This window comes from Ursus americanus, chromosome 14 (genome assembly GCF_024610735.1).
Source record: "Ursus americanus isolate L20-20 chromosome 14, mUrsAme1.1.p, whole genome shotgun sequence".
NCBI lineage: Eukaryota > Metazoa > Chordata > Mammalia > Carnivora > Ursidae > Ursus > Ursus americanus.
The window spans coordinates 26,162,087-26,185,554 of NC_142140.1; the positions used below are offsets into that span (position 1 = coordinate 26,162,087).

The 23,468-nt window shown below is 45.4% G+C and overlaps 1 protein-coding gene across 5 annotated transcripts in view; it reads left to right on the top strand.

The window, feature by feature from the left end:
- The first annotated feature begins 40 nt into the window (after positions 1-40).
- The window catches only part of ADAMTS9 (ADAM metallopeptidase with thrombospondin type 1 motif 9), a 156,714-nt gene continuing 133,286 nt past the window's right edge, over positions 41-23,468 (top strand). For all 5 annotated transcript variants that reach the window (XM_045807539.2, XM_087866877.1, XM_087866876.1 and 2 more), the window contains exons 1-3: positions 41-481; positions 1,076-1,467; positions 6,539-6,701. In XM_045807539.2, the coding sequence (XP_045663495.2) occupies positions 367-481; positions 1,076-1,467; positions 6,539-6,701 (670 nt within the window). In that variant the 5' untranslated portion in view covers positions 41-366. The remainder of the gene's footprint in view (positions 482-1,075; positions 1,468-6,538; positions 6,702-23,468) is intronic.

Sequence of the window (23,468 nt, forward strand, 5' to 3'; positions counted from 1 at the left end):
TTCAAGAAGCCGCTCGGCTATCCCAGCCAGCACAGGGCGCCCGGCGCGCCTCGGAGCGCACGTTCCTCGCCTTCTCCTGCCGGCTCCCCCTGGACATTATGCGGCCGAGCAGCCGAGCCCCAGTCCTCCTCCTCCTCCGGCTCCTCCTGCGGCCCGAGCGGCTCAGCTCTCGGCAGGCGGCGGCGTTGCTCAGCCGAGCGCAGACGGGACCCTCGCGGCGAGACCTCAGCGACTCCTAAAGTCAAAAGTTGGCGGCGGGCGCCAGGCTCCGCGCGCTCACCGCGGCCGCTGCCTCGCGTCGCCGCCGCAGCCAAGCAGGGCAGGAGGGAGGGGGGTGGGAGCCACGGGGGAGGGGTGGGGAGCACCATGCAGTTTGTATCCTGGGCCACACTGCTAACGTTCCTGGTGCGGGACCTGGCCGAGATGGGGAGCCCAGACGCCGCCGCGGCCGTGCGCAAGGACAGGCTGCACCCGAGGCAAGGTAATGAAGCTCCGGCCACCGCGACCCCTCCGCCCCAGTCGCCACCTCCCCAGCCTCTGCGTCCGACTGCGGGCACCCCGCAGCGGAGGCCGCTCTCCTTTTCCTAGAAAGAATTATCTCCGGTTTTACAGCCTCTCCCTTCTTTAGGTCATTTCCAGCCAATTTCTAGAGAGAGCCGCTGTAGAACAAACGTAGTCTCCTCCACCCCTCTTGGCTTGTAGTTTGATCTTCCCCTTCCCCACCTCCATGCCCCAAACGGTAGTTACTTAGTAACTGGGGGTAGCTGATAGTGGCATGTTTTATTTTATTCAGGGTATTTGTCAGGATCTGAAATTATCTTATGTATTTTTTGACTTGTTCATTGTCTGCTTCCGAATGGTGTATCCATAGTTCCTGGCCATTCCTGGCACATAGTAGGTGTTCAGTAAATATTTGTGCATTGGCTGAGGGTGAAGGCATTGACTCAAATGGGCAAAAATAACTGTTGGAAAATAACCCGGATCAAAGCCCCCTTCATTTTAAATTAAAACTTGCGGGAAACTGGTGTGCGGAAAATGGAATTATTGGTTCATATGTCTCTGCTTTTCCCTGCAGTGAAATTATTAGAGACCCTGAGCGAATACGAAATCGCTTCTCCCATCCGAGTGAACGCTCTCGGAGAACCTTTTTCCACGAATGTGCACTTCAAAAGAAGGCGACGGAGCATTAACGTTGCCTCTGACCCCTGGCCTGCCTTCGCTTCCTCCTCTACCTCTTCCCAGGAGCATTACCGCCTCTCTGCCTTCGGCCAGCAATTTCTATTTAATCTCACTGCCCATGCCGGATTTATCGCTCCAATGTTCACTGTCACCCTCCTCGGGACGCCCGGGAAGAATGAGACAAAGTTTTATTCCGAGGAGGAAGCGGAACTTAAGCATTGCTTCTACAAAGGCCATGTCAATACCAAGTCCGAGCACACGGCGGTCATCAGCCTCTGCTCAGGAATGGTGAGTTGGTGTGAGCCCTCCCTTCCCACCCCTCCCCTCCGCCTCTTCACCCATTTCCGTAAGGCTTAATTAATTGCTCTCCAGCCTAAGACCCTCATTGCGCCGTTTCCACTCTGGCTTTAAATATCCGCTAGAAACTCGTTTGCACCCTGAGATTTGAGTGACAAGCCCAGTGCATGTGCTTACACTGGAGAGTAGCGCATGTATCCGCCCCCAAGGGGTTCGGTATGTTTCCGAGCTTTCTAGAGTCCAAACTCGGCTCCACTGCGCTTTGCCCAACGCTAGTAGGCGGCTTGGAAGTCGGTTTCCAAATTCCGAGAGTTGTCCTTCCTTGCAGCAAACCCTGCTGCCCAGGAGCGGAGCAGCTGAGCGCAGGGAGGACCTGACTCCTTATTGGCGCGTCTTGAGTCAGGGGTGTGGGCTGAGGATCCCCAGCCTCGGGTATGGGGAGTTCTTCTGTGTGTCGTGGAGGGCTGTGCGTAATCTAGAGTCCCGGCGATTTCTCTGGGCCTTTTTTCACGCGCCAGGAACCCTGAGGCTGGACAGGATTGACAGGGAACAGGTCCGTCCCAGGAACGGAAGGGTGGGCCGAGGGCTCCGGGGGCGGGGAAGAGGGCGGAGCCTGCCCCGGACGCTTTGAATTAGGGTAGAAACTGGGAGTGGGGGTGTGGCGCAGTCCGACTCTGCACCCTGCTGGCGGGGTGGCCCCAAGAAACAGAAATAGTCGGGGAGAGCCTGGAGAAGCTGCCCGTACGAGATTTCGGTACTTCTAGGTTTTCTGCCACGCATAGGGGTTCCACAGAATCGAAAGACAGAGCCTACAACGCACGATTCCCCGGAGAGGGAGGGCGAGTGGGCGCGGGCTGGCCACCTCCTTGCACTGCAAAATACGCACTTAGCAGGTTTTCCCAGGGGATACCTCGACCCCCTCCTGACCTCCCCTCACCCGACTCGCTCTCCAGTTGGTCCCACATGGCATCCGCTTTTTACAGCCCCCTCCCCCGACATTTGAAGACCTTTTCTAAAGTTCTGGCCAGAGCGAAAGTGGTCCTTGACTTTCCCAAACGATGTGCGTTCTTGCCGCGCGTGTGACGCAGAAACTTTCCCGGGTTAAGTTCTCCCAGCGCTACGCGCTGCGCGCACTTGCGCCCTGGTGATGCGTATACTCTTCCCCTGAGGACCCACATTCCCCCATCACCTTTTCTAAGGCGGAGCACATATACTTACCCGGGGCACTCGGTTGCCCCTTCTGCTCGCGTTGTTGGTGGATTCAGTGTAAGGTCTGGATGTCGCATCCATCTCCACTGTTCTATGGAAGTGTCCGAAGGGTCTGGTGGGGAGCGAGGCAAGCCTGAAGACTGGGATGGGGAAGGTTTTATCCTGCTGGGATACGGGCATGGGGTTGAGCGCCTCCAGCCCCCAGCAAAGCACCCGGAGCTGCCGCTAGCTGTTGAGGTTGTTTGGGGGTGGGCGGAGACGGCAGTTTGACGCACGGGGGGGTAAGGGGGTGCTGTGGTGAGTCATCGCTGCCCCAAGACCTAAGGCCAAAGCGCAGGAATCCTTCTATTCTTCCAAAGGTTATGGCCAGGGTGGGCATAAGTCCGGCACTGGAACCCAGGTCATCAGAACGCCCCTAGATCCAAAGATTGTAAACCCCAATTCCAGAACTTTACGGATGGGGCAGAGACTGTACGTAAAGTTTGTAAACAACCTTTACTCCTCCTCCTTCCCCGCCTCCACACCCCGCTGAGTGGCCCCAGCAGTAGTATAAATGCTTTGCTGCGCAGTACCTTGATTTCAGTTGGCAATTTTGGGTGGTAACTCGCACGTGGAACTGCAAGTGGTGACTTAGGGAATTGAGGGCCAGGACTTCAGAAATGATTGTGATAACCCCCTTCATATTGCATTTAATTTGCAATCTGCCTTTTCCGGGAGGGAAAAGTCCAGAATACGTCTTAAAGATGAGTGCACTGGGTGTTTCTGTCTTCAGCCTTTAATCTAGCTCCAAACCCTGCATCCCTTTGTTTTCCTTCTGGAATTTATCATTCTTCCTAGGACTTCCCATTACCATTTCTATACCAGTAAGATCATGACGTTCCTAGTGGCCCACCCAGGAAATCTTTCACTCTTTAGAGTGAATCTAAAAATGCCAATCTGCCACCCCAGCACACACACACACACACACACACACACACACACACACACACACACACACACCCCACTAGTTATTTTTCCTGAATTCGATCTTAGATGTGTCTCTCACCTGGTCTGAACAAGCACTACCCTAATTCTAGACCTCTTTATTTCTCTGCTCCTCTCTCATTTAGTACTGTTGTCTAAGAAATATTTCCATCTGGCTTCTCCTTCAGTCTTTCCTCTCTAATCCCTGCCACACACTGCTAACAGATTAAGGACGACTAGTTGCAAGATCACGTTACTCCCCTGTTCACTCCCTTTACCTAGTAGCTCCCCACTGCTTAGGGAACAACTACAATCTCCTTCTTCTGACAGTTCAGACCATTTATGATGTGTCTTCTCACGCCTTGGACACCCACATGCCACGCTCTTCTCTCAGGCTTTCCCTCCACCAATCCTATGTATCAATCAATCTGCTTTTGCTCCTTTCTCCGAATTTCTCTCCCATCCCAGTCCTACCTTACTGCCTTTGGGCTTTTGGGTTTACTTGGTCATCTCCCCCAGCATCACATGCTCCAATCCTACTTTCCTTTAAAAGTGTAACTTACATAGCTTCTTCCCCAGGAAAACTTGTCCTTCAGACTGCTGTCATCTCTCCCTCTCTACCTTCACAGACGCTTGTCTCTATCTTTCTTATGATGCTTAGTATGTGCTCCCTTGTATTATGGTTCTTGGTACACACGATCTATCCCGTTCCTTGGCAGCAGGGTCAGCATCAGTGCATTTCTCTCCCATGTTGGAGCCTTAGTACCTGTGTCTATTGTAGGCGCTTAGTACCTATGTTGGAATAAATGGTCACTGTAACCAAGAAAAGATGACTCTGTGATCGAACATTCATCAAACATCAAACATGTCGTTTGTGAATTGATGACAAAATTAATTTGGCATCATACAGATAACATTTATTGGACTCTTATTATGCGTCTTGCACTGCATAAGTGCTTTTTGTGTGCGTTATCTCATCCCATCCACTCGCAACAGCCCAATCCTCAAAACAATCCATTTTACAGATGAGGAAGGACACTGAGGCTTGGAGAGTCGGAGGCTTGCTCAAGGTCTTTAGTAAGTGCCAGAGTTGGGGTTCCCATCCCGTCTTTCTGACCCATGCTCCTAACCGTGAGCCAGAGACTGGGTTTGTGTTCCTAAAGAGACTTTTAAAGTTTTTTTTAAAAAAGGTACTGGACTAAAATCAGGATATCCGAGTTCTAGATTCAGTACTGGCCCCACTCAACTGCTTCTGTATCACTAAGGGGGACTTTGGAAAGTCACTTCCTCCCTCTGGGACTTAGTTTCCCCTTTTACTAATTAAAGGTGCCAGATCACCACCAGATGAGCTCCCTGGTTCTTTCCCAGTGTTTATGGCCTGTCTCTGGTAGATTTCACACGTAGTAAGCTCCTTGCTCTGTGCTCAGAGAACACCAGAGTTGTATATTTAAAACAGAGAGAAGTGCCTTTATGAGAATAAATGGGTTAAACCTCTTCTTCTCTGGAAACCAGCTATTCTTAGTCTGACTACACCAGAGCTGTCCTCCCTTTAAGCCAGCGGCTCATGAATCACGTGGAAGGATTTTTTAAAAATATAGATTCTAGACCTCAACCCTGGAAATTCCAGATCTGCAGGTATGGGGTAATGCCACTAATCTCATTTTTTTTTTAAAGTCCCCAGGCAATTTTGAAGTTTAGATAGGTTTGGAAACCCCAGTGTCTCAGCCTCCTGCTTACCAAACTTTGTTGTGCATAAGAATATCTTGGAGTGTTCATTAACGTCCCAACTCCTGGGCCCTACCCCCCAAAGATTTTGATTCAGTAGATCAAATTTAGGGTGGAGTGTGATTATTTGAATTTCTAAAAAACTCCCAGATGTTGCCGATACTACCACTAGCAACTACCACTAGCATTCGAGGACAGTCATGTCCATTGTGTCTAGGGGAAGGTAAAATGGCTCTGCTTGATTTCTTCCTTTAAAGACTGCCCACTGCAAGGCATGGGCAACTTTTTAGTGCTCTTGGGTATGTGGTTTGGGTGGTTCAACCTTGAGGCATCATTTACCATCTTGTGGGCATGTGGGAAGGGGAGAGGGAGTTACCCATTTCAAGGTACTTACATACATTCTATCCTGGTGGTTAGAGGCTAACACAGCAACACAGAGAGCCACTAAGGTGTTCTAATCCCTTACAAAGTGTCACTTTGCTAAGCGCTCTCCGTGCATTATCTCATTTAGTCTGTACAATAAGCCTTTACAATAAGTACGTTGGTCCCCAGTTGACAAGGAAGCCAAAGCTCAGAGCAGTTAAGGAACATTCCCAAGGTGGGCAGGTAAGTGCCAGGGCTGGGACTGGCACCCAGGGCAGCCCGATTCCAAGCCTTGCACCATTTCACTCCCTATTGCCAAGGAAAGGGGTGTGCAGAGACTCATCTGCCAGTGTCACGGGGGTACCACTTGGAGCGCCTGTGCTCAGTCTCTGCTTTCGGAATTTGAATTAACGATAAGGCTTCCATAGATCAGCTTTCCCCTCTGGAGCTCACACTTGTCCCTGAGTTTCCAGACTATCTTCACAGGCACAAACACTCTCTGGGAACAGCCCGTAAAAAGTGAGTATGATTAGAATTTGGGCACCAAGGAAGGATTTCTTAGAGACAGATTTGCACAGCAGGTGCGATAAACTCGAGTCAGCTCGAGGAGAAGGTACTGCCCTGGCGGAGTGAAAGGAAACCGCTTCTCCGAGTAGGTGGGCAGCGAGTTCAGTCCCAGTAGCCCTCAGGAGGAAGGGGCCGGGGCAAAAGCCAGCTGCTTTACTTAACAGTGTTCCATTTTTCTTGCCCTCCCTGTGGTTGAGTTCTTTTAAATCAGCCCCTCATCTCTCTTCATTTTCAGCTGGGCACATTCCGGTCCCATGATGGGGATTATTTTATTGAACCACTACTGTCCATTGACGAGCAAGAAGATGAAGAGGGCCAGAACAAACCGCACATCGTCTACCGGCACAGCACCCTGCACAGAGAGCCCTCGACAGGAAGGCGTGCGTGTGACACCTCAGGTATTTCCTCCCTGCTCCGGCAGAGCCCCCAGCTCTGTGAGATGGGTCAGTGGCAATACTACAAACATGTACCTCTTTCACAGACTGCAAGATGCTACCATTTACATTGTCTTTTACTCAGTCTTCAAGCGAGGTTGGTGTTTCCCATGGCGCGTATGTGGAAGCTACAGAGAGGTTTAGTAACTTGTCCAAAGTTGCACAGCTAAGAACCAACAAAGCCCCAATAGGAGCTCATCTCACTCCAGGCTCACTGTAGGCGAAGCTGCCTCTTGTTGAAGTTGCTCATTTTTAGGATTCGGCTTTAGTAGTGTCTTCAGGCTCTCACAGCCATATCCTCAGTTAGCAATGGCTTGTGCTCCCTGGGTGTCTTGGTGTTTTCTATTCATTTGGGATTTTTCTTTCTTTCTTTCTTTCTTTCATTCTTTCTTTCTTTTTTTTTTTTTTTTACTGTTTAGGGTTATGAAAAAGTCTCATAAATGGAACTCAAAAAAACCTTTTGTGTGTTCATTGGAGTTTTTCCTATCAACTTCAGTTTCAGCTGTTGTTCTAGGGCTTCAGGAAATAGCGGACTAGAAGTGTGGATTGTGCTGTCAGGGTTCGGTCAAATGCATCTGTGTCCACACTGGCTTTCCTTCCATGCTGGACGCATTCCTTGAGGCTTTGTGCTGACATGTCTGGCCATTGTCCGGCCTGTGTCATTCTGGGCCCCTCGGAAAGCTTATGCTTGTGGATGTTTCTCAATCTACAGCCTTGAGGCAACCTGCCACTGTCTTTGAAGCCTGGTTACTTTCTCTCTGATGATGGCTTGTCACTAGAAATTGTCCCTCAGTTGGGTCATGTTTTAGGATGTTTGTTAAAATACTCTTTTTTTTTAATACTTGAACTTTATGTTTCTAAAACTTGTCCTTCTCCCTATTCCATATTTTTAAAAAGTTGTTTCTCCAAATTAAATAACTTTTCAGGGTCTTTTTGGCATCTCCAAATAAGAATTCGAAGCCAGCAGAGAGTTTCCTAAAATGCTTCCCAAACAATCACTTGTTTCATCTTATATTTGTATCAGATTCTTCCTCTGTGACAGACTGTGGTATCCTATTCCCTCCTGGAATTATTTCTAAATAAGAAAAGATAACATCGGCTACTTTTAACCTGGAATAGCCAGGTCATAGGGTGGAGCATTGTAGCCCAGCTAGCTCTATGTTCCTCCTCGCAGGACTAAATGGAATACTGAAATATGACGTCAGTTAGACTCACTCAAGAGCCAAGGGGTGCGACGGGGGGCTGAGAGAGCAGTGTACAATAGTCCCAGCAGCTGGCACAGTGCCAAGACTGCCAGCTACCAGTGAGCGTAATGGCAAGACGTGTATCCCATTTTTTGGACCATGCTAGTGAGAACATTGTCCTTTCCTTCTTGACTTCCCAAATCTGAATTAGCAAGTGCTTATTTTACATACGTGGATCAACCTATATGTGGCATGTGATAGAAAGGAAACATGATTGCTCCCCTTCTATCTTATTAATATATATTCAGAAGATACTCAAGTAGTATGTTCATTGATCAGTTTATTGAACAGCAGCACTTTGTGATAATCTTCAGCCCTAAAGTGGCAGCAAACCAACATTTTCTTTTTTAAAAAACTGCCATTTATTAAGGTCCTGCGCTATATTGGCAATGTGCAAAGCACCGTACCTACACTACTTTACTGAATGCTTACCATAACCCTGTGAGGCAGGTACCATTCTTACCCCCATCGTTCCTGGCAGGGAAGCAGAGATGAGCAACTTGCCCCAGACCTCCCAGCTACTCCATAACGACAGCCTATGTTTGTCTTATCCCATGATCCATTTTCTCTGTGCAGGTGTGATGTGTATGTGTGTGTGCATTGGGTCTGACAGAGAGAGAGAAGTCTTACTTAATACTCTTATTCAAAAAGTCCTTAAAGTTCATTTTTTAAAAATTAATTACCTAAGTCAATTGACGTTTGATTTTCTGGGCTAGAGGACAAGTCATTGTCAAAGTCCTGTTACAAACACAAAGAAGAGGAACTCTGAAAATGGAGGACAACAGAAGTTGCCTTAATTTTTCAAAGAAGTTATTTGGGTTCCAGTCCTTCTTGGTATTGGGGCCTTTATGTGCCACCGTCCAGGTCACTTGTGCCAACTTTCAGTTTTCCTTCGGGTATGTCCTTGTCAGTGACCAATATGGCTGCCTTTCCTTCACCCCATGTGATGAATCAGGAGCCCAGCAGTCTTGATTGGCTCTTCCAAAGGTTGCTGCTGGACTCTGCCACTGTGGTTTCTGTCTTCCAGCTGCTTCTGCACCCCTTCTTTGAATACAGATGCAGGAGGCTCAGAACAGTTGGAAAGAACTTTGGAATATGGCACAGTTCACCAGCAGCCATTACAGGGATAGACCAGCAGGTCACGGAAACATCCAAAACCAGGTAGCCTGTGCACAGGGAGTGAAAGTAGGTGGGGGGCAGGGAGGGGAGAAGTCCCTCTGGCCAGAGCAGAAAATATCCTCTACAAGTATTAATCCAGTCAGCAATGGATTTCCCCCCAGAGCTGTGGTTGGTAGCCAAGGGTAAACTTTAGAAGTATCCTGGGAGCTTCATACAAATACAGGTTCTCGAAACACACACACACACACACACACACACACAACCTCCCTGTCAGGCTAGTGAGAAGGAGAAAGATCAGTGGGTTTACTGAGGGCTCCACGTGACCCAGAAGTTCAGCTAAATGTGAGAGTCCCTGCTAATGTGGGATTTAAGGCAATAACCACTATCCATGGCCTGACCTCTTGTTTTGCCCTGGACTTGGCATTCTTCATGTCTTATGTTTTCTATGTCTTATAGGATGACAGAAGATTTTCTGGAGGAAACCGTAGTAGTTAGCTCTAGGCCAACAGGCTAATTCTGTACGGATGAGCAAACTATCGTCCTGGGACGTTAAGTTGCTTGTTTCCAGGAGTGATCAGCTCTATATTCAACACCAACCCATCACAGTTTAAGATTGCCCTAGCCTTGGAGCAGGACCCTGCAAGTCCACTGCTGAGCTGGGTGTACCCCTTAGTTGCTCAGGAATGGGATCCTGCCCAGCAGTAGGCACTGTGGCTGTTATTACGCTGTTGCCTACTAATGGATTGAGTCCTGCTCATTTCTGATTCTTGATGTATGTCTGATTTTCAAAAACAGATTCTGAGATAACTTATGTTAAAATGACATGTGCAGAAGGAGTCTTATTTAGTGAAAATTGCATGGGTTTAGAAGGGAGTCAACAGCTTAATTTATTCATTCATGTGTGCATTCAGCCGTAGCGTATTTCCGAACTCCTCTGTGCCATGAGGAAAAAACCAGGAACCGTCTTTATTCCCGTCAGCTGTGTGACCTCAAGCATCTTTAGAGCATAAAGTAAGAATAACACATACCTTTCAAGGGTGTAGTTAGGACTAAATGAGTAGGAAATAATGAAAGCTCCCAGGACAGTGTTTAGCAGATGGTAGACAATCACTGAATGGGAGATTAAAAAGAAGAGTCATGAAAATAGAAGTTGAAACAACACAGCAAGAAAGGAAAATTCAATGCCAAAACTCAAAGCTAATCGGGTTCCTGTGCTTAGCTTAGAGCTTCTTGGTAACCAGGTCATAAAGGACTTGCCCAATGTCACCCTGCCAGCAAGTGATGGGGCCAAGAGCCCCCTTCTCTTTGCTTATTTTCTCTGAACCTAATGCAGCATTTTAAAAATACATTGATTGCAAGTGTCTCTTGGCCCAGTGGCTGCCCTTCCTACAGTGTCTCTGTTTTGCATCATTGGTTATGTCTGGGTGTGTACATTTGGGCCAGTTGAGTGGATCTGCATTTATTTGTGATTTTTATCCTGTTTGTAAGTTCCTCAGGATTCAGGATGGGGTGTGGGGCATCTTCTCTTTCCTGCAGCATGCCCTTGTTACTCCTGTGTCCCCTACGCAGTGGGTCCTCAGTAGAGTTCATCGAGCTGCCTGCCTGCCTGCCCCACACACCAGGGGGGCCAAGTGGCAGGCGCAGGGGAGCCATTCAGGAGAGTTTATTGCTTTTATAAGCCACTTCCTGCTAATCCTTCACATTGCATTTCCAGATGAAACCCCAAGTTCTGTTTCACAGACACTCTCTGTTTGACCCTGAATTTTGCACAAGAGGATTTAGTTGTTCTTATCAGTGAGATAGACATGCTTCCTGGTAGGTGAGAGAGAGAAAGGGGGTGGGGGGTCAGGGAGGCCAACAGAAGGCTGTTTTGTTCATCTGAGCCTAAAAGACAGTCTTTTTCCATTACTAGAAGGCTTCTCTCCCCCTCCCATCTCAGCAAGGCCTGCTGGTTTTTTGTTTTATTTAAGACATTTAGAAATTATGTACTTGTTGACCCACCGAGGCCACTCTAAGGAAATAATTGGACAATCGTGTAAAGACCTTTGTGTGAGAATACTCAGTATGGTGGTGTTTATTATAGCAAAAGGCTAGAAACAACATAAGTATCCTTCAGTAGGAGGATAGACCATTCATTTATGAGGGTACATTTGATGGATTCCTATGCAGCCAACACAAATGATCTTACAGATTTATGTTAACACTGGCATGTGTATAAATTTGTCACATATTTATGTATGTGTGTGTGATTTATGTGTGTGTGTGTATATATATATATATATATGTCTTAAGTGAACAAGCAGGTGATGAGCAAGTGTAAATGGTATGATCTCATTTTTTTAAAGGATAGCTGTGTGGTGGCACATGTGTGTTTAAAGAAAAAGTATGAAGCAATATGTACAGAAATATTAACAATATTATTTCTGGTCGGCAGGAACATAGGCAACATTTATCTTTTTATTTTATATTCTATTTTTGCCATAATTCTCTAATCGTTTTATAATCAGAAAATACAGTTAAAAAGAAATAGGGCTACTGGCATGCAGTTATTTTGTAGCACATGGCCCTTGTGACCAGGGACCAACAGCTGAGCCATCGTCTCATGCATTTTTTTTTTTTTTTTTTGAATGAGACAGTCTGTGTAACCAGACAGATAGAAATCCTGCCTTGTATCTGCTTCTGTGGGACAATGCGCCTGGTCAAAGCTGAGGCCCTGTCTCAGCCCTGCTAAAGTGCCTTGTGCATGTTGAACTGACGCTGGGTTTACCATGGCTTAGTCTCCATTAAGTGTTAGGCACTGGAGACTGTCCGTGAGAATGTACTATCACTTGTTGGTAGGACTCCCAAGGGTATAGTCATAAAGGCTGGAAAATACAAGATGATAATTAAAGACATTCTTTGTTAGGGTCTTATGTGCATTTGGGGTCACATACTTTCCATACATTATCATTTATAATCCATTCAACAACAGTATAGGGTATGTATTATTGCTCTTCTTTTACGTTTGAGAAAATTACAGCTCAGAGAGGCTGAGCAACTTGTCCAAAGTCACATAGCTAGTAGGAAGTGGGCCTGACACGAACCCAGATCTAATTCCAGTGTGCTGCCCTGTGGGCCTGACTACACTGAGAATACAAGGTGCTATCCAGAAAATTGTTTTCACTTGAGTTTTCACAGTGTCTTATACTTCCATTTAATGGAGTCCCTAGATGATATCAGCAGTAGCTCCCATTTGTTGAGCACGTATTGTGCGACAGGCACTGTTCCAAGTGCTTTACGTGGATTGCATATTTTAATCTTTACCTCAGCCTACGTTTTGCAATCTGCAGACAAGTCCATCAAGTTGGCTTGCCCGAGGACACAAACCTCAAAAACATACCAATTTCCACAGCCCTTTTGTCCTGGTCTACTCAGAGGGTTTTTTGCTCCGCGCTTTGTTGATTCATTTCCATTCGTATATGGATTACTTTCACTAGCAGGATTTTTCATATGCTTGCCTATAATTTGATTGGATTGGAGGAGGTCTGCCTGGTACCCAGAATTCCCACCAAGACTCCAATGCCTCGCTGAGGCCTTGCGTCTCCAATGTGCCTCTGTTGGAGAGCGTACTTGTTACCCATTAACCTCTGGGATCCCATTAATAATTTAGCATAGATTAGCTGATTAGATTAGCAGCCCGATAGTTGGGCCCAAATGGAGTGAGAGACAGAGTGAAGGACAGACCTCTGAGGGGAGTTTTAAGTAAACAATTCTGGGGTGGCTGGAGGGTTCCAGGCTGTGACAGAAGCTTTGGCTGACCCCACGGTCCTGCCTGGGCTCAAGCAGGTCAGTGGTTGTTGGCTAATGAGTTACTTCTGTGAGAAGCCAGCCTGCCTACACCTTCCCACACAATTTCTGGATCTCCACATCCTTTCCTTTAGCCGTTCAGCCTGTGAGCGTAGCAACTGGCAACGTTCAAGGAGCCATGTGTGGGGCAGTGCGAAAGCCCGTGATGGGTTATTTTGTTCACTCCTGCAACAGCTCTCTGGGAGGGGGATGCTCCAGTTCTTCCCGCTTACAAATAAGGAAGCTGAACTGGGAAAGGTGAATGAACATGTCCACAGCGTGTAAGGGAAGCAGCCAGCCTTCAAACCCGGGGCTGGTTTGAAACCTTTAAAGATAGTTCCACCATGTGGGGTTTATTGTTTGGGCTTCATGTCCTGTCACTGACCCTTATTTGTTCCTCATCAGTCTTTAATACCTTTTTTCTCTTTTTTATGTTCTTAAATGACTGTATCTAATAAATAGCCAACATAAGCAACTCCAAGAAGATTACTGTTTTGAATAACTGAATTCTTTTTTTTTTTTTTTTAAAGATTTAATTTATTTATTCAACAGAGATAGAGACAGCCAGCTAGAGAGGGAACACAAGCAGGGGAAGTGGGAGAGGAAGAAGCAGGCTCACAGCAGAAGAGCCTGATGTGGGGCTCGATCCCAGATCGCCAGGATCACGCCCTGAGCCGAAGGCAGACGCCCAACCACTGTGCCACCCAGGCGCCCCTGAATAACTGAATTCTTAAGACTGTTTCCTTAGCTTTATCTTCTTTGTGGCATTTATATAAAAATATTCCTTTTTTAAAACCTCAGCGTTAATAGTGCAATACTACAGCAAAATAAAGGAGAGTAGAAAAGAAACTTCTAATACAGGAACTGTTTTTTTTTTTCTTTCATCTGTGCTCATGTATGACTTAGCCTTTTTCATCATGTCTTTAAAAATGCATGTTATTAAGACCGTCTTTAAGCGCACAAAGATGTGTAGAGGCAATAGTAAAATGAACCACCAGAAAGACACCATCTACGCTTAATGAGAGCAAAGACTTCTCCATGTTTGCTTTTTATTTTTTCTTTTTGCTGGAGTATTTAAAAGTAAACGCAGGTATCATGACATTTCCTGTCTCAACACTCCCGTATACATCTCTGAAAAATGAGGATATGTTCTTATGTAACTGCAATGTAGATACACCATGCTGAGCAAAGTCAGCAATAATTGCTCCCTGTAACTTACATAGGACACATGTTAAAATTTTCCTAATTGTCCCTGCAACACCTTCGTAAAGTCCATTTGTTTAGATTGTGATCGAAACATGATCCACACATTGCAGTTGGCTGTTCTGTCTCTCTCTCTCTCTCGCTCTCTCTTTTTTAATTTTATGTATTTATTTGACAGAGAGAGAGAGAGAGAGCACAGGCAGAAGGAGAGGGAGATGCGGAGTCCCTGCTGGCGGGGCTGGATCCCAGGACCCCAGGATCATGACCTGAGCCAAAGGCAGACGCTTAACTGACTGAGCCACCAGGCGCCCCAGCTGTTCTGTCTCTTAAATAACTTTTCACTTGGCTGCCAGTGTCATCCTTGTTAAATTGCTGTGTTCCCTCCAGTTTATGTTTGCTCTCATGGTCTTTTTTCCCCCCTTTCCACTTTTACTCCTTGATTCATCTTCATTGTTGTAAGGTCACGCCACCTTTGCAGCCATTTGGAAGAGCAGGCCTAAACCCAGAGTAGGTACCAAGAACAAAGCTACCAGGAATGAGCCACTTATCAGAGTCATTTCATTGAGCCCCAAAAGACAGCATGGTTAGGTTGTATTTTGACCTTTTATCTAGAATACCTTGATAACTGTCTTTCTTCTTTCTTTGTTTTTTTTTTTAATCTACCCATAGAAAGATTGTCAATGTACAGTATTTACTAAGCCTGCTTTATCTACCATTCAAGGATTTCACTAACCTCTGTTTTGAAGCCAATGAGAGTCAGTTTGCAATTGGGAATTGTCAAGTGGCAAGTTAGGTTTGGGCCTGGGATTAGGACTCCTTGTTGTATGACGGGCTTTCCTGCCTCCTCCCTTGAGCACTGTTGGAAAGCTTCTGGGTCCGGAGATAGCATGAGGGCTCCCTGATTTACTTTGAGCCCCACGTCAGGGCTTTTCCACGTCACCTGTCATCAATCCTGCTTATTTCTATCATTTTGCTTCAGACTTTGAGAAGGAGCAACATCAAGAAGGGGAAAATGTTGGTAAAATTATTATTTTATTTCTTGAGCCCCATCCCTCACGGGACATTAGAATCAGGGGAGGGTGTTGAAAGTGCAGTTGGCCTGTACAGTTTGGAAAAAGTTCATATGGATGGGTTTGGCCTCAGAGTTTTTCTGTGACGATTTAATTTTTTTTTTTTTTACAAATCTTTTCACTTTCCATTAATATAATCTAGTGTTTTCTTTCTATTTCTCTATTAGGCATAATTTACATGCAGCAGCAGTCATGATTTCTGATATGTAGCTCTGCAAGTTTTGGTAAATACATATAGTCATGTAACTATCATCACAGTTCAGATAGAGAATCAGTCCTGGTGTCCTTGGTAGTCAACCACCTATTTTCTATCTCTCTGGTTTGGGTTTTTCCAGAGGCCATATAAATAGAATCATTAAGTCTAGTGCATTTAAGGATTATCCACTTCATGGCCTTTGTCAGCAATCTATCTTTTCTTTATTGCTGAGTAGTGCTCCATTGTATGGGTAGACAACACTTTGCTTATCCATTACCTGGTTGAGGGACAGAGTTTTTGGCAGCTACAGGTGAAGCCACTCTAAACATTTGCATACGGATCTTTGGGTGAGCATAAATTTATTTGTTTGTTTTTCATTGGATAAATACTGAGAAGTGAGATTACTAGTTTATATGGTAAGTGTATGTTTAACTTTATAAGAAATTGTCCATCTCCTTTTCCGAGTGGCTGTACCATTTTGCAGTCCTGCCAGCAAGGTATGAAAGTACCAGTTTCACTTGGGATTGTCAGTATTTTGTGCGTTTTTGTTTTTTAATTTTAGCCACTGTAACAGGTGTGTAGTGCTATCTCATTTAGGTTTCCCTAATAACTAATGATGTGAGCATCTCTTCATATGCTTATTTGCCATCCATGTATCTTTGTGAAGTGTCTGAGCAAATCTTTTACCCATTAAAAAAGATTGGAATGTTTATCTTCTTCTTGTTGAAGTTTGAGAGTACTTTTTATATTCAGGATACAAGTCCTCTATCAGATATGTGGTTTGCCAGTATTTTCTCTCAGCTTGTCTTTTCATTCTGTTAATTTGCACACACGTCTTTCATACATGGCTTCCCTACTCTCTTGCATGTATTTTGTGCACTGTGGATGTCATACTTTCACAGGATGGCATCGCAGGAAAACATAGCAGGAATTGCAACATGGAGTTTGTCCAAGACGCAGGTGCAGAGAGATGGGCTGGGATAGGCTTATTTAGAACTCATTGTTCAGAGCCATTTTCTGTGCCAAAAGAAATGGATGCTGCTGCTGTTTTTATTTCCGGTTGGTACCTAGAAACACAACTTTCCATTTCAAGCCAGTGTACTTTATGGGGGGAACGTGTTTTCTTGGCTTGTGGGTGAAAAGAGTTACAAAAGAGTTACAAAGAGTCCTGGATACGTAAGAGTAACTGTTCTTTGGCACATGTGTGCCCACAGGGAGAGAAAGTCTGAGGGCAGTGAGACAGAGGCAGACACAGAAGAAATTAGTAGTGTGAGATTCAGCCCTGAATGACTACACACTTCTGGGGGACATGGAATGGAACACATGACTCCATTAGTCCTAAGTTCCTGTTCTGTGCTTTGGGGGCAATAAAAGGCTTTTCCAGAGGTAACTGATTATGCTCTGTTTTCTCTCTTTTAAGCCACTTTCCTGATTCTCACATTTGATGCTATTCCACTGTAACACGTTAGATTAGAGAGAGTGGGAATGGTTCTCAGCAACTATGATCTGTTTCAGCAGGTCTGAAAGAGAAAATCTGCAGTGAATAATGGAGGTGCACACCCCACAGCTCCCTTCCCATTACTGGGCATCGCTGCCACCCACCTCTTTCCTGTGGGTCTCTCTCTGCTGTGGAGTTATTCTGTCTCTTCTACCCTCCCACCCTGCCTGCTGTTCGATTATTTCTTTGATACCCTTTTTAGGAGTGACAGTGACCAAGAGAGGTAGGCTTGACCCGTTTTGAATCTTAGGACTTCATTTTTCAGCATTATTCACGTTTATCTTGTAAAAGATAAGAACTCACAAATTTTTAGTACTGGAAGGAACTTTTAGAGAGAACTTCTTTTCCAGTCCCTCTTTTTGTGGATCAGAGGATCCAGGCTGAGCCTCTTGAAGGTATTCATCATTTGGTGCTAGGGCAAAGGAAGAATGGAGCCCTGAACGCAGGCCTCTTACTTCCCAGTCCTGTATTCTTCCCAAGATGCTGATCAAGGAGAGGCTGTCTGCAGAAGCAACGACGATGTTCCCAGGTACGACTCATATGAGATGTGGGAGGACCCCTGGACTTATTTTATGTGTAAGAATAATTAAGAATAAACTAATAAGCTCCTTTAAGAAGATATGTGCATGCCATAGAGAAAGATATCAGGCTTTTAATTCTTTTAGGGGATTGAAGTTGTCACAGCAACAGCTGAATTTAGTACAACTAAATATCTGAGCTGGGCCAGGGTGCTGTAGGAAGGTGGCTTGTGGCTGGAGAGGGTTCCCACTGGGACCCCTCATTTCCGTGGTGGCTGAAGCATGGACGTGAGGACGAGAACAGATTTGTACTGTAGGCTGTGGTGTGTAAACTGGGAGACATGTATCAAAGGAATGTGGGAGATATGCTCCCTAGGAGTTGCTTAGAAGCCTTTTTAAAGAGCTCCAGCGCCAACTGCTCTTTAATCTCTGATAGGGGAGTAATGCCTCGGACCCCCCACAGGCACCACATGGAGCCTGAGGCCACCTACAGCAGCTGTGAAGTGTCAGATAGCAGCAAGCCCCAAAGTCACTTCATTTGGGCAGGCTGACGGGGTGCTCAGCCTCAGTCACGAGGCACCCCAGCCAACGCCCCTAGAGCATTTTGCCCCGGCCCTGTTTCGTTACTTTATGAGTATGAGGTCATTTCATCCTCCCCACCACCCTGTTAGGGAGAAACTATTATTATCCCCATTGCACAGGTGAGGAAATTGAGGCAAAAAGAACTTAAATGACTTGCCTGAAGTCACACAGATGGAATGTGGGGAAACTGGGATTTCAACGCAGGTCCCTTGGAGTCCCAAGCCCAAACTCATCTGGAATAAGCCTGTTGGATCTGGTATTCACTCTGCAGACACCTAAAATGTACCCTCCTAGATGGTGGCCGGCAGCCCCATGTGGCTTCTGAGCCTTTGAAATGTGGCTAGTGCCACATGTTAAAATGATAATATTTTAGATCTATTGGGTTAAATAAAAAATATTATTAAAATTAATTTCATCTGGTCCTCTTGATGTTTTTAAAACGTGCTACTAGAGATGCTTAATTTCCATGTGTGGCTCACATTTTACTTCTGGAGAGTGCTGGCCAAGCAGACCCCAAGCTGCATCACAGAGGGGCCTGGGAGGTGGCCGTCAAAAGCAGGCTGCAGATAGTGCGGGGTGGCTATGGGCAGCTGGTGCCCCACCGCCAGAAAGGCCACCCTCCCTTTACTGCTGAGAGATGGAATGAGTCACAACCAACATTTCCACAAGAGTATTTTGCAGGATCTTAATAGCAAAACCAAACGGTCTCTTAGTGAAATGGAGGCCTGGGTATGTTCAGCTTGTTTCACTACCTCAAATAAATATTCTTAAACTATTTTCTCAAGTTAGTTCAAGTGGGCCTCAGTTTCTTCAATTAGAAGTGGACATCAAAGTCCCTACCATATTGGGTTGTTATGAGGAATAATCTGGTTAATCCGTGTCAAGTGCTTAGAGGAGCGCCTGATGCAGAGGAACTCACTCAACACATGTCAGCCATATTATGATGGCAGCCCCTTGTTACCGCTTTAGTTGAGTGAGGTGCAAGCTGTTGAATGAGAAAGGGGGAGCAGAGCCTTTGGGTATAGTGCCTGAGTCAGCAAATTTGACCCCCCACCTGGCTGGAGGCACCCACCCCCTGGAAGATGGCGGGATGACCCTCAGACCTGCTGCCCACCAACGTGACCCACAACCCACCACAGCCCCTTGAATGCTAACAGAAGCTTCTCGAGAGTTTTCTTCCAGTGGCATCGCCTTCTCTCCACCACCCCCCACACCCGGAAAGGAAAGCCCCTCAATCCACTTCTCTCCATCTCATTATCTTTCCCGGACTGGGTCAATCCCCACCACTTATCTGCCCTGTAAAGCAGCCAAGAGCCCATCAGTTCCCCAGTTAAGTGGTTAAACAAATGTAAACTGTTTTCTTTCCTGCAAGACTTCTTGGGGGTCTTAAAAAGCTAATGAGCATGGAGAAAGTCCCAGGTGTACATGCTGCACGGAATATTTTGCAAACTGCCGTTATTTGTTTTCAGAAATACATTCTGGGCTAATGTTCCATAAGCCAGGCTCAGGGAAGCATCATTCATAAACGTTCCGGCCAGCTAAAAGGAGTCTCAGCAAAACCGCTTCCACGGCTGCCCCTTGCATGTACACATCCTGCTAGTACTGAACGTGGACCATTACCAGAGCCTGCGCCTGCCGTTTGTTTCTTTCCTAGCGCTCCCTGTGTGTACAGAGAAACGGGTTTGGTGGCATGGTCCTCCTGAGCACCAGGGATTCATTGTTTTTAAAGCTAGCAAACTGAGGACCCTGGAGAAACTTAAACGTTGGTGAGTCTTCATTCCTATAGGACAGTCCCCTCCCCCACCACAGCTCATTGTTCTTTATTGTTAGAACATTCATTGGTTTTATGGCTGTTTTTGTTTTTATGTCTTACCTTTTTTTTTTTTTTCTTTTTCCGACCCTGTGCTTGTTTATCCATCTTCCTCTGATCCCAGTAGACTGCATTTTCTCTCCTGCGGAATCCCTGTCTGAAGGCGTCATTTACTCTCTGAACATACCTGATTCATGCAGATCTTAGATGTGACTAGAGCAAAGACAGCCCGGGGAGCTGCCCTCGGCCTCTTCTTTGGGTTCCCTGTACATTATCGGCTGTTGGAGCCGCGCAGAGGTGGAAGTGTTGGTGGCATTGGTTTGCATCTCATTCCGTCTCAGCCTGTGTCTTGTCCCCGTCAGCCCGAGTGTGCGTGTTCCTGGACCGGGAGTTCCATGAGGGAGAGGGACGGGGTCTGCATCCTTGAGCTCACTCCCCCACCTCCCTCCTTTCCTGTACAAGATTCTTTCTGGAATAGCATTGTTTTACGTGAGCAACCTTAATATCATCATCCTAATTCCTACAGAGGGGATAGATTGCATATGACTAGTAGAGAAATAGGGAGTCGTTATATCACTCTAAAGACTTCATGGAACCTTCCCGCGTGCCATGCTTTGAGGGCATTTCGCGTGCCGTCTCTTTTATCCTCCCCGTTAACCCTTCAAGGAGCTGTTATTATCCTCATTTTACAGATGGGGAAACTGAGGCTTTGAGGCAGAAAGGGGCAGCTAGAGTAGCGCTAGAGCTGGTCGATGTCCAGAAGCCAAGTGCAAAACCACTCAGATTCCTGTCCAGCTTCCTTCTGGCTATCAAGCCAGGGTGGAGCAGAAGGGGGGCCAGGCTTCCCTTCAGTTCTGTGCTGTGACTTCTCTGCCCACTCGGACCGTGAGGTCACAAGGTGGCTCAGTGCCTTAAGGAAGTTCAGTTAAATTTTGATAAACCGTATGAAAATAGAGAGCAATAATTAACTTCCCAACTGCTAAAGTTAACATTTGAATCACCCGTAGCCCAGCCCTACTGGATGTGAAACTCTCAATGAGTAACTGCCGAATAACAAGGCCTGGATGTTATTTTCTAAAATGATTCCAGTTATTTAGTAGTGTAATGTGCATTGTATTGCATGGCAATGTGACACGAAGCTCATTGAAAATATGTTTTTACCAAAAAATAACCAAATATTACAATTTTGTTTTGTTTTGTTTTTTACTATGAGGTTTTAAATAATGAGACCATCTTAAATTTCGTACTTCCTTTTTAAGGATTGGCCCGGAGTTTTATTTTTGTTTCTTTGTTGCTGTTGTTTGTTTCCACTTGCCTAGCTCAGTACCCTGCATAAAACGGGTGTTCAAGAAATAATTTTTAAAATTCAACTTATATAAGGAATTTTTTTTTAAGATTGATTGATTGATTTTAGAGGGAGAACACATGAGCAGGAGGAGGGGCAGAAGGAGAGGGAGAGAGAGAATCTTAAGCAGACTCCCTGTTGAGCAGGGAGCCCAATACAGGACTCGATCCCATGACCCTGAGATCATGCCCTGAGCTGAAATCAAGAGCCAGAGCTTAACCAACGTGCCCCAATATATAAGGAATTTTCTGTCAGTTATTTAATTCACAAGACCGCTTTAAATAGGAGCAGGAATTTACATGCCCATTTAAGAGATCAGGGAAACTGAGATCCAGAGAAGTGACTTAAGAAAAGATCATTTAAGGATATAAACAGTTTATATCTTTGGAATTGTTACTGTAATCCAGGAAAATATTTTTACACAGCCACTCTCCCTGAAATGGTTCCTTTTAGTTCTGACTTTATGACTTGGAAAAAGTAGAAAACATGACACTATGTATTGATTGCTTCCGAAGTGGGGGACACTTCAGATGCATGATCTCTAACTATTCCTCAGAGCAAGCCTATGAAATAGCTGGTGTTCTTACTCAGCTTTCTAAGTGGGAGAATGGAGGGTGAATGGGAGTCAGTTATTTGCCCAAGGTCAAAGAGGGCCTGAAGCTTGCTCCCCTTCCCAGCCTGAGGTGTCGGAACACTGGTGTAAGCATCACTGCTTCTCCTTACTGGTCAGCAAGGCCAGAGCAGTTGTAAAAGCCAATATTAACTCATCTTCCTGTCATACAGTGTTAACAACTTGAGTGCCTAGGACGTGGCCTTAGGAAGCACACCACTGCCACTTCCAGCTGTCCAGCATGCCTCAGTGTGCTTATCTGTGCATGCAACAGTTCAAGTAGCAAAATACTGCATTTTTCTCTGGATGCAAATGTGCATTGGATTTTTGGAGGTATCGCATGCTTTTTGGGATTTTTTGGTGAGTTTTTTTTTTTATTAAATCTGGTTTTGGAGCGGTTTCAAGTTCACAAAAAATGAAAGGAATGTACAGAAATTTCCCATATATCCCCCTGCCCTACCTATGTATCACCTCCCCTATTATCAACATCCCTCACCAGGGGTACGTTTGTTACAGTTGGCGAATCTACACTGACATATCATAATGATTATATCATATGGTTATATCATGATCACTTAAAGACCATATTTATATTTATGATTTTCTCATAGTGTTTTATATTCTAGGGATTTGGATAAGTGCTTAATATGACATGTATCCATCATTATGATATCATACACAGTATTTTCACTGTTCTGAAAGTCCTCTGTGTTCTGTCTATCCATCTCTCTGTGCCCCAAACCCCTGGCAACCACTGATCTTTTACTGTCCTCATAGTTTTCCTCTACCAGAAGTTCATATAGTTGGAATCCTACAACACAGAGCCTTTTCACATTGGCTTCTTTCACTTAGCATATGCATTTAAGGTTCCTTCGTGTCTTTACATGGCTTGCTAGCTGAGTTCTTTTTAGCCCTGAATCATAATCCATTGCCTGGTGCTACCACAGTTTATCCATTCACCTACTGAAGGACATCTTGGTTGCTTCCAAGTTTTAGCAATTATGAATATTAGCCATAGACATCCATGTGCAGGTTTTTCTGTGAACATCTCTTCTGGACAAATGCCAAGGAGCATGATTGCTGGATCATATGGCATGTTTAGTTTTGTAAGAAACTGACAAACTCTCTTCCAAAGTGACTATACCATTTTGCATTCCCACCATCAATGAATGAGAATTCCTGTTGTTCAACATCCTTGCCAGCACTTGGTGTTGTCAGTGTTCAGATTTTGGCCACTCTAATTGATGTGTTGTGGTATCTTAATGTTGTTTTAATTTGCATTTCCTTGATAATATATGACGTTGAGCATATTTTCATGTGCTTATTTGCCATCTGTATATCTTCTTTTGTTCAAAATGCTATTTTAAGATTGGAACTAGGACAGGTTGCTCATAAGTTATTTAGTTAACTAAATGTAATTGATTTTTGAGGACTCCTCAAAGGAGAACAACCTTGAAAGAATGATTTCCTATTTTTAAGCCTCATATTTGAACTCTAAGAAGAGGCAAGAAAATAGTGCAGCCACTTTGGAACACAATCTGGCAGTTCCTCAAAATGGTAAACATGGAGTTACTACTATATGACCCAGCAGTTCAAATCTAGGTATACACGTAAGAGAAATGCAAACATAAGCACATAAAAACTTGTACACGCATGTTCATAGCAGTATGATTCAATTGAGTCGTTAGACCCAAATGGCCACCAATTAAAG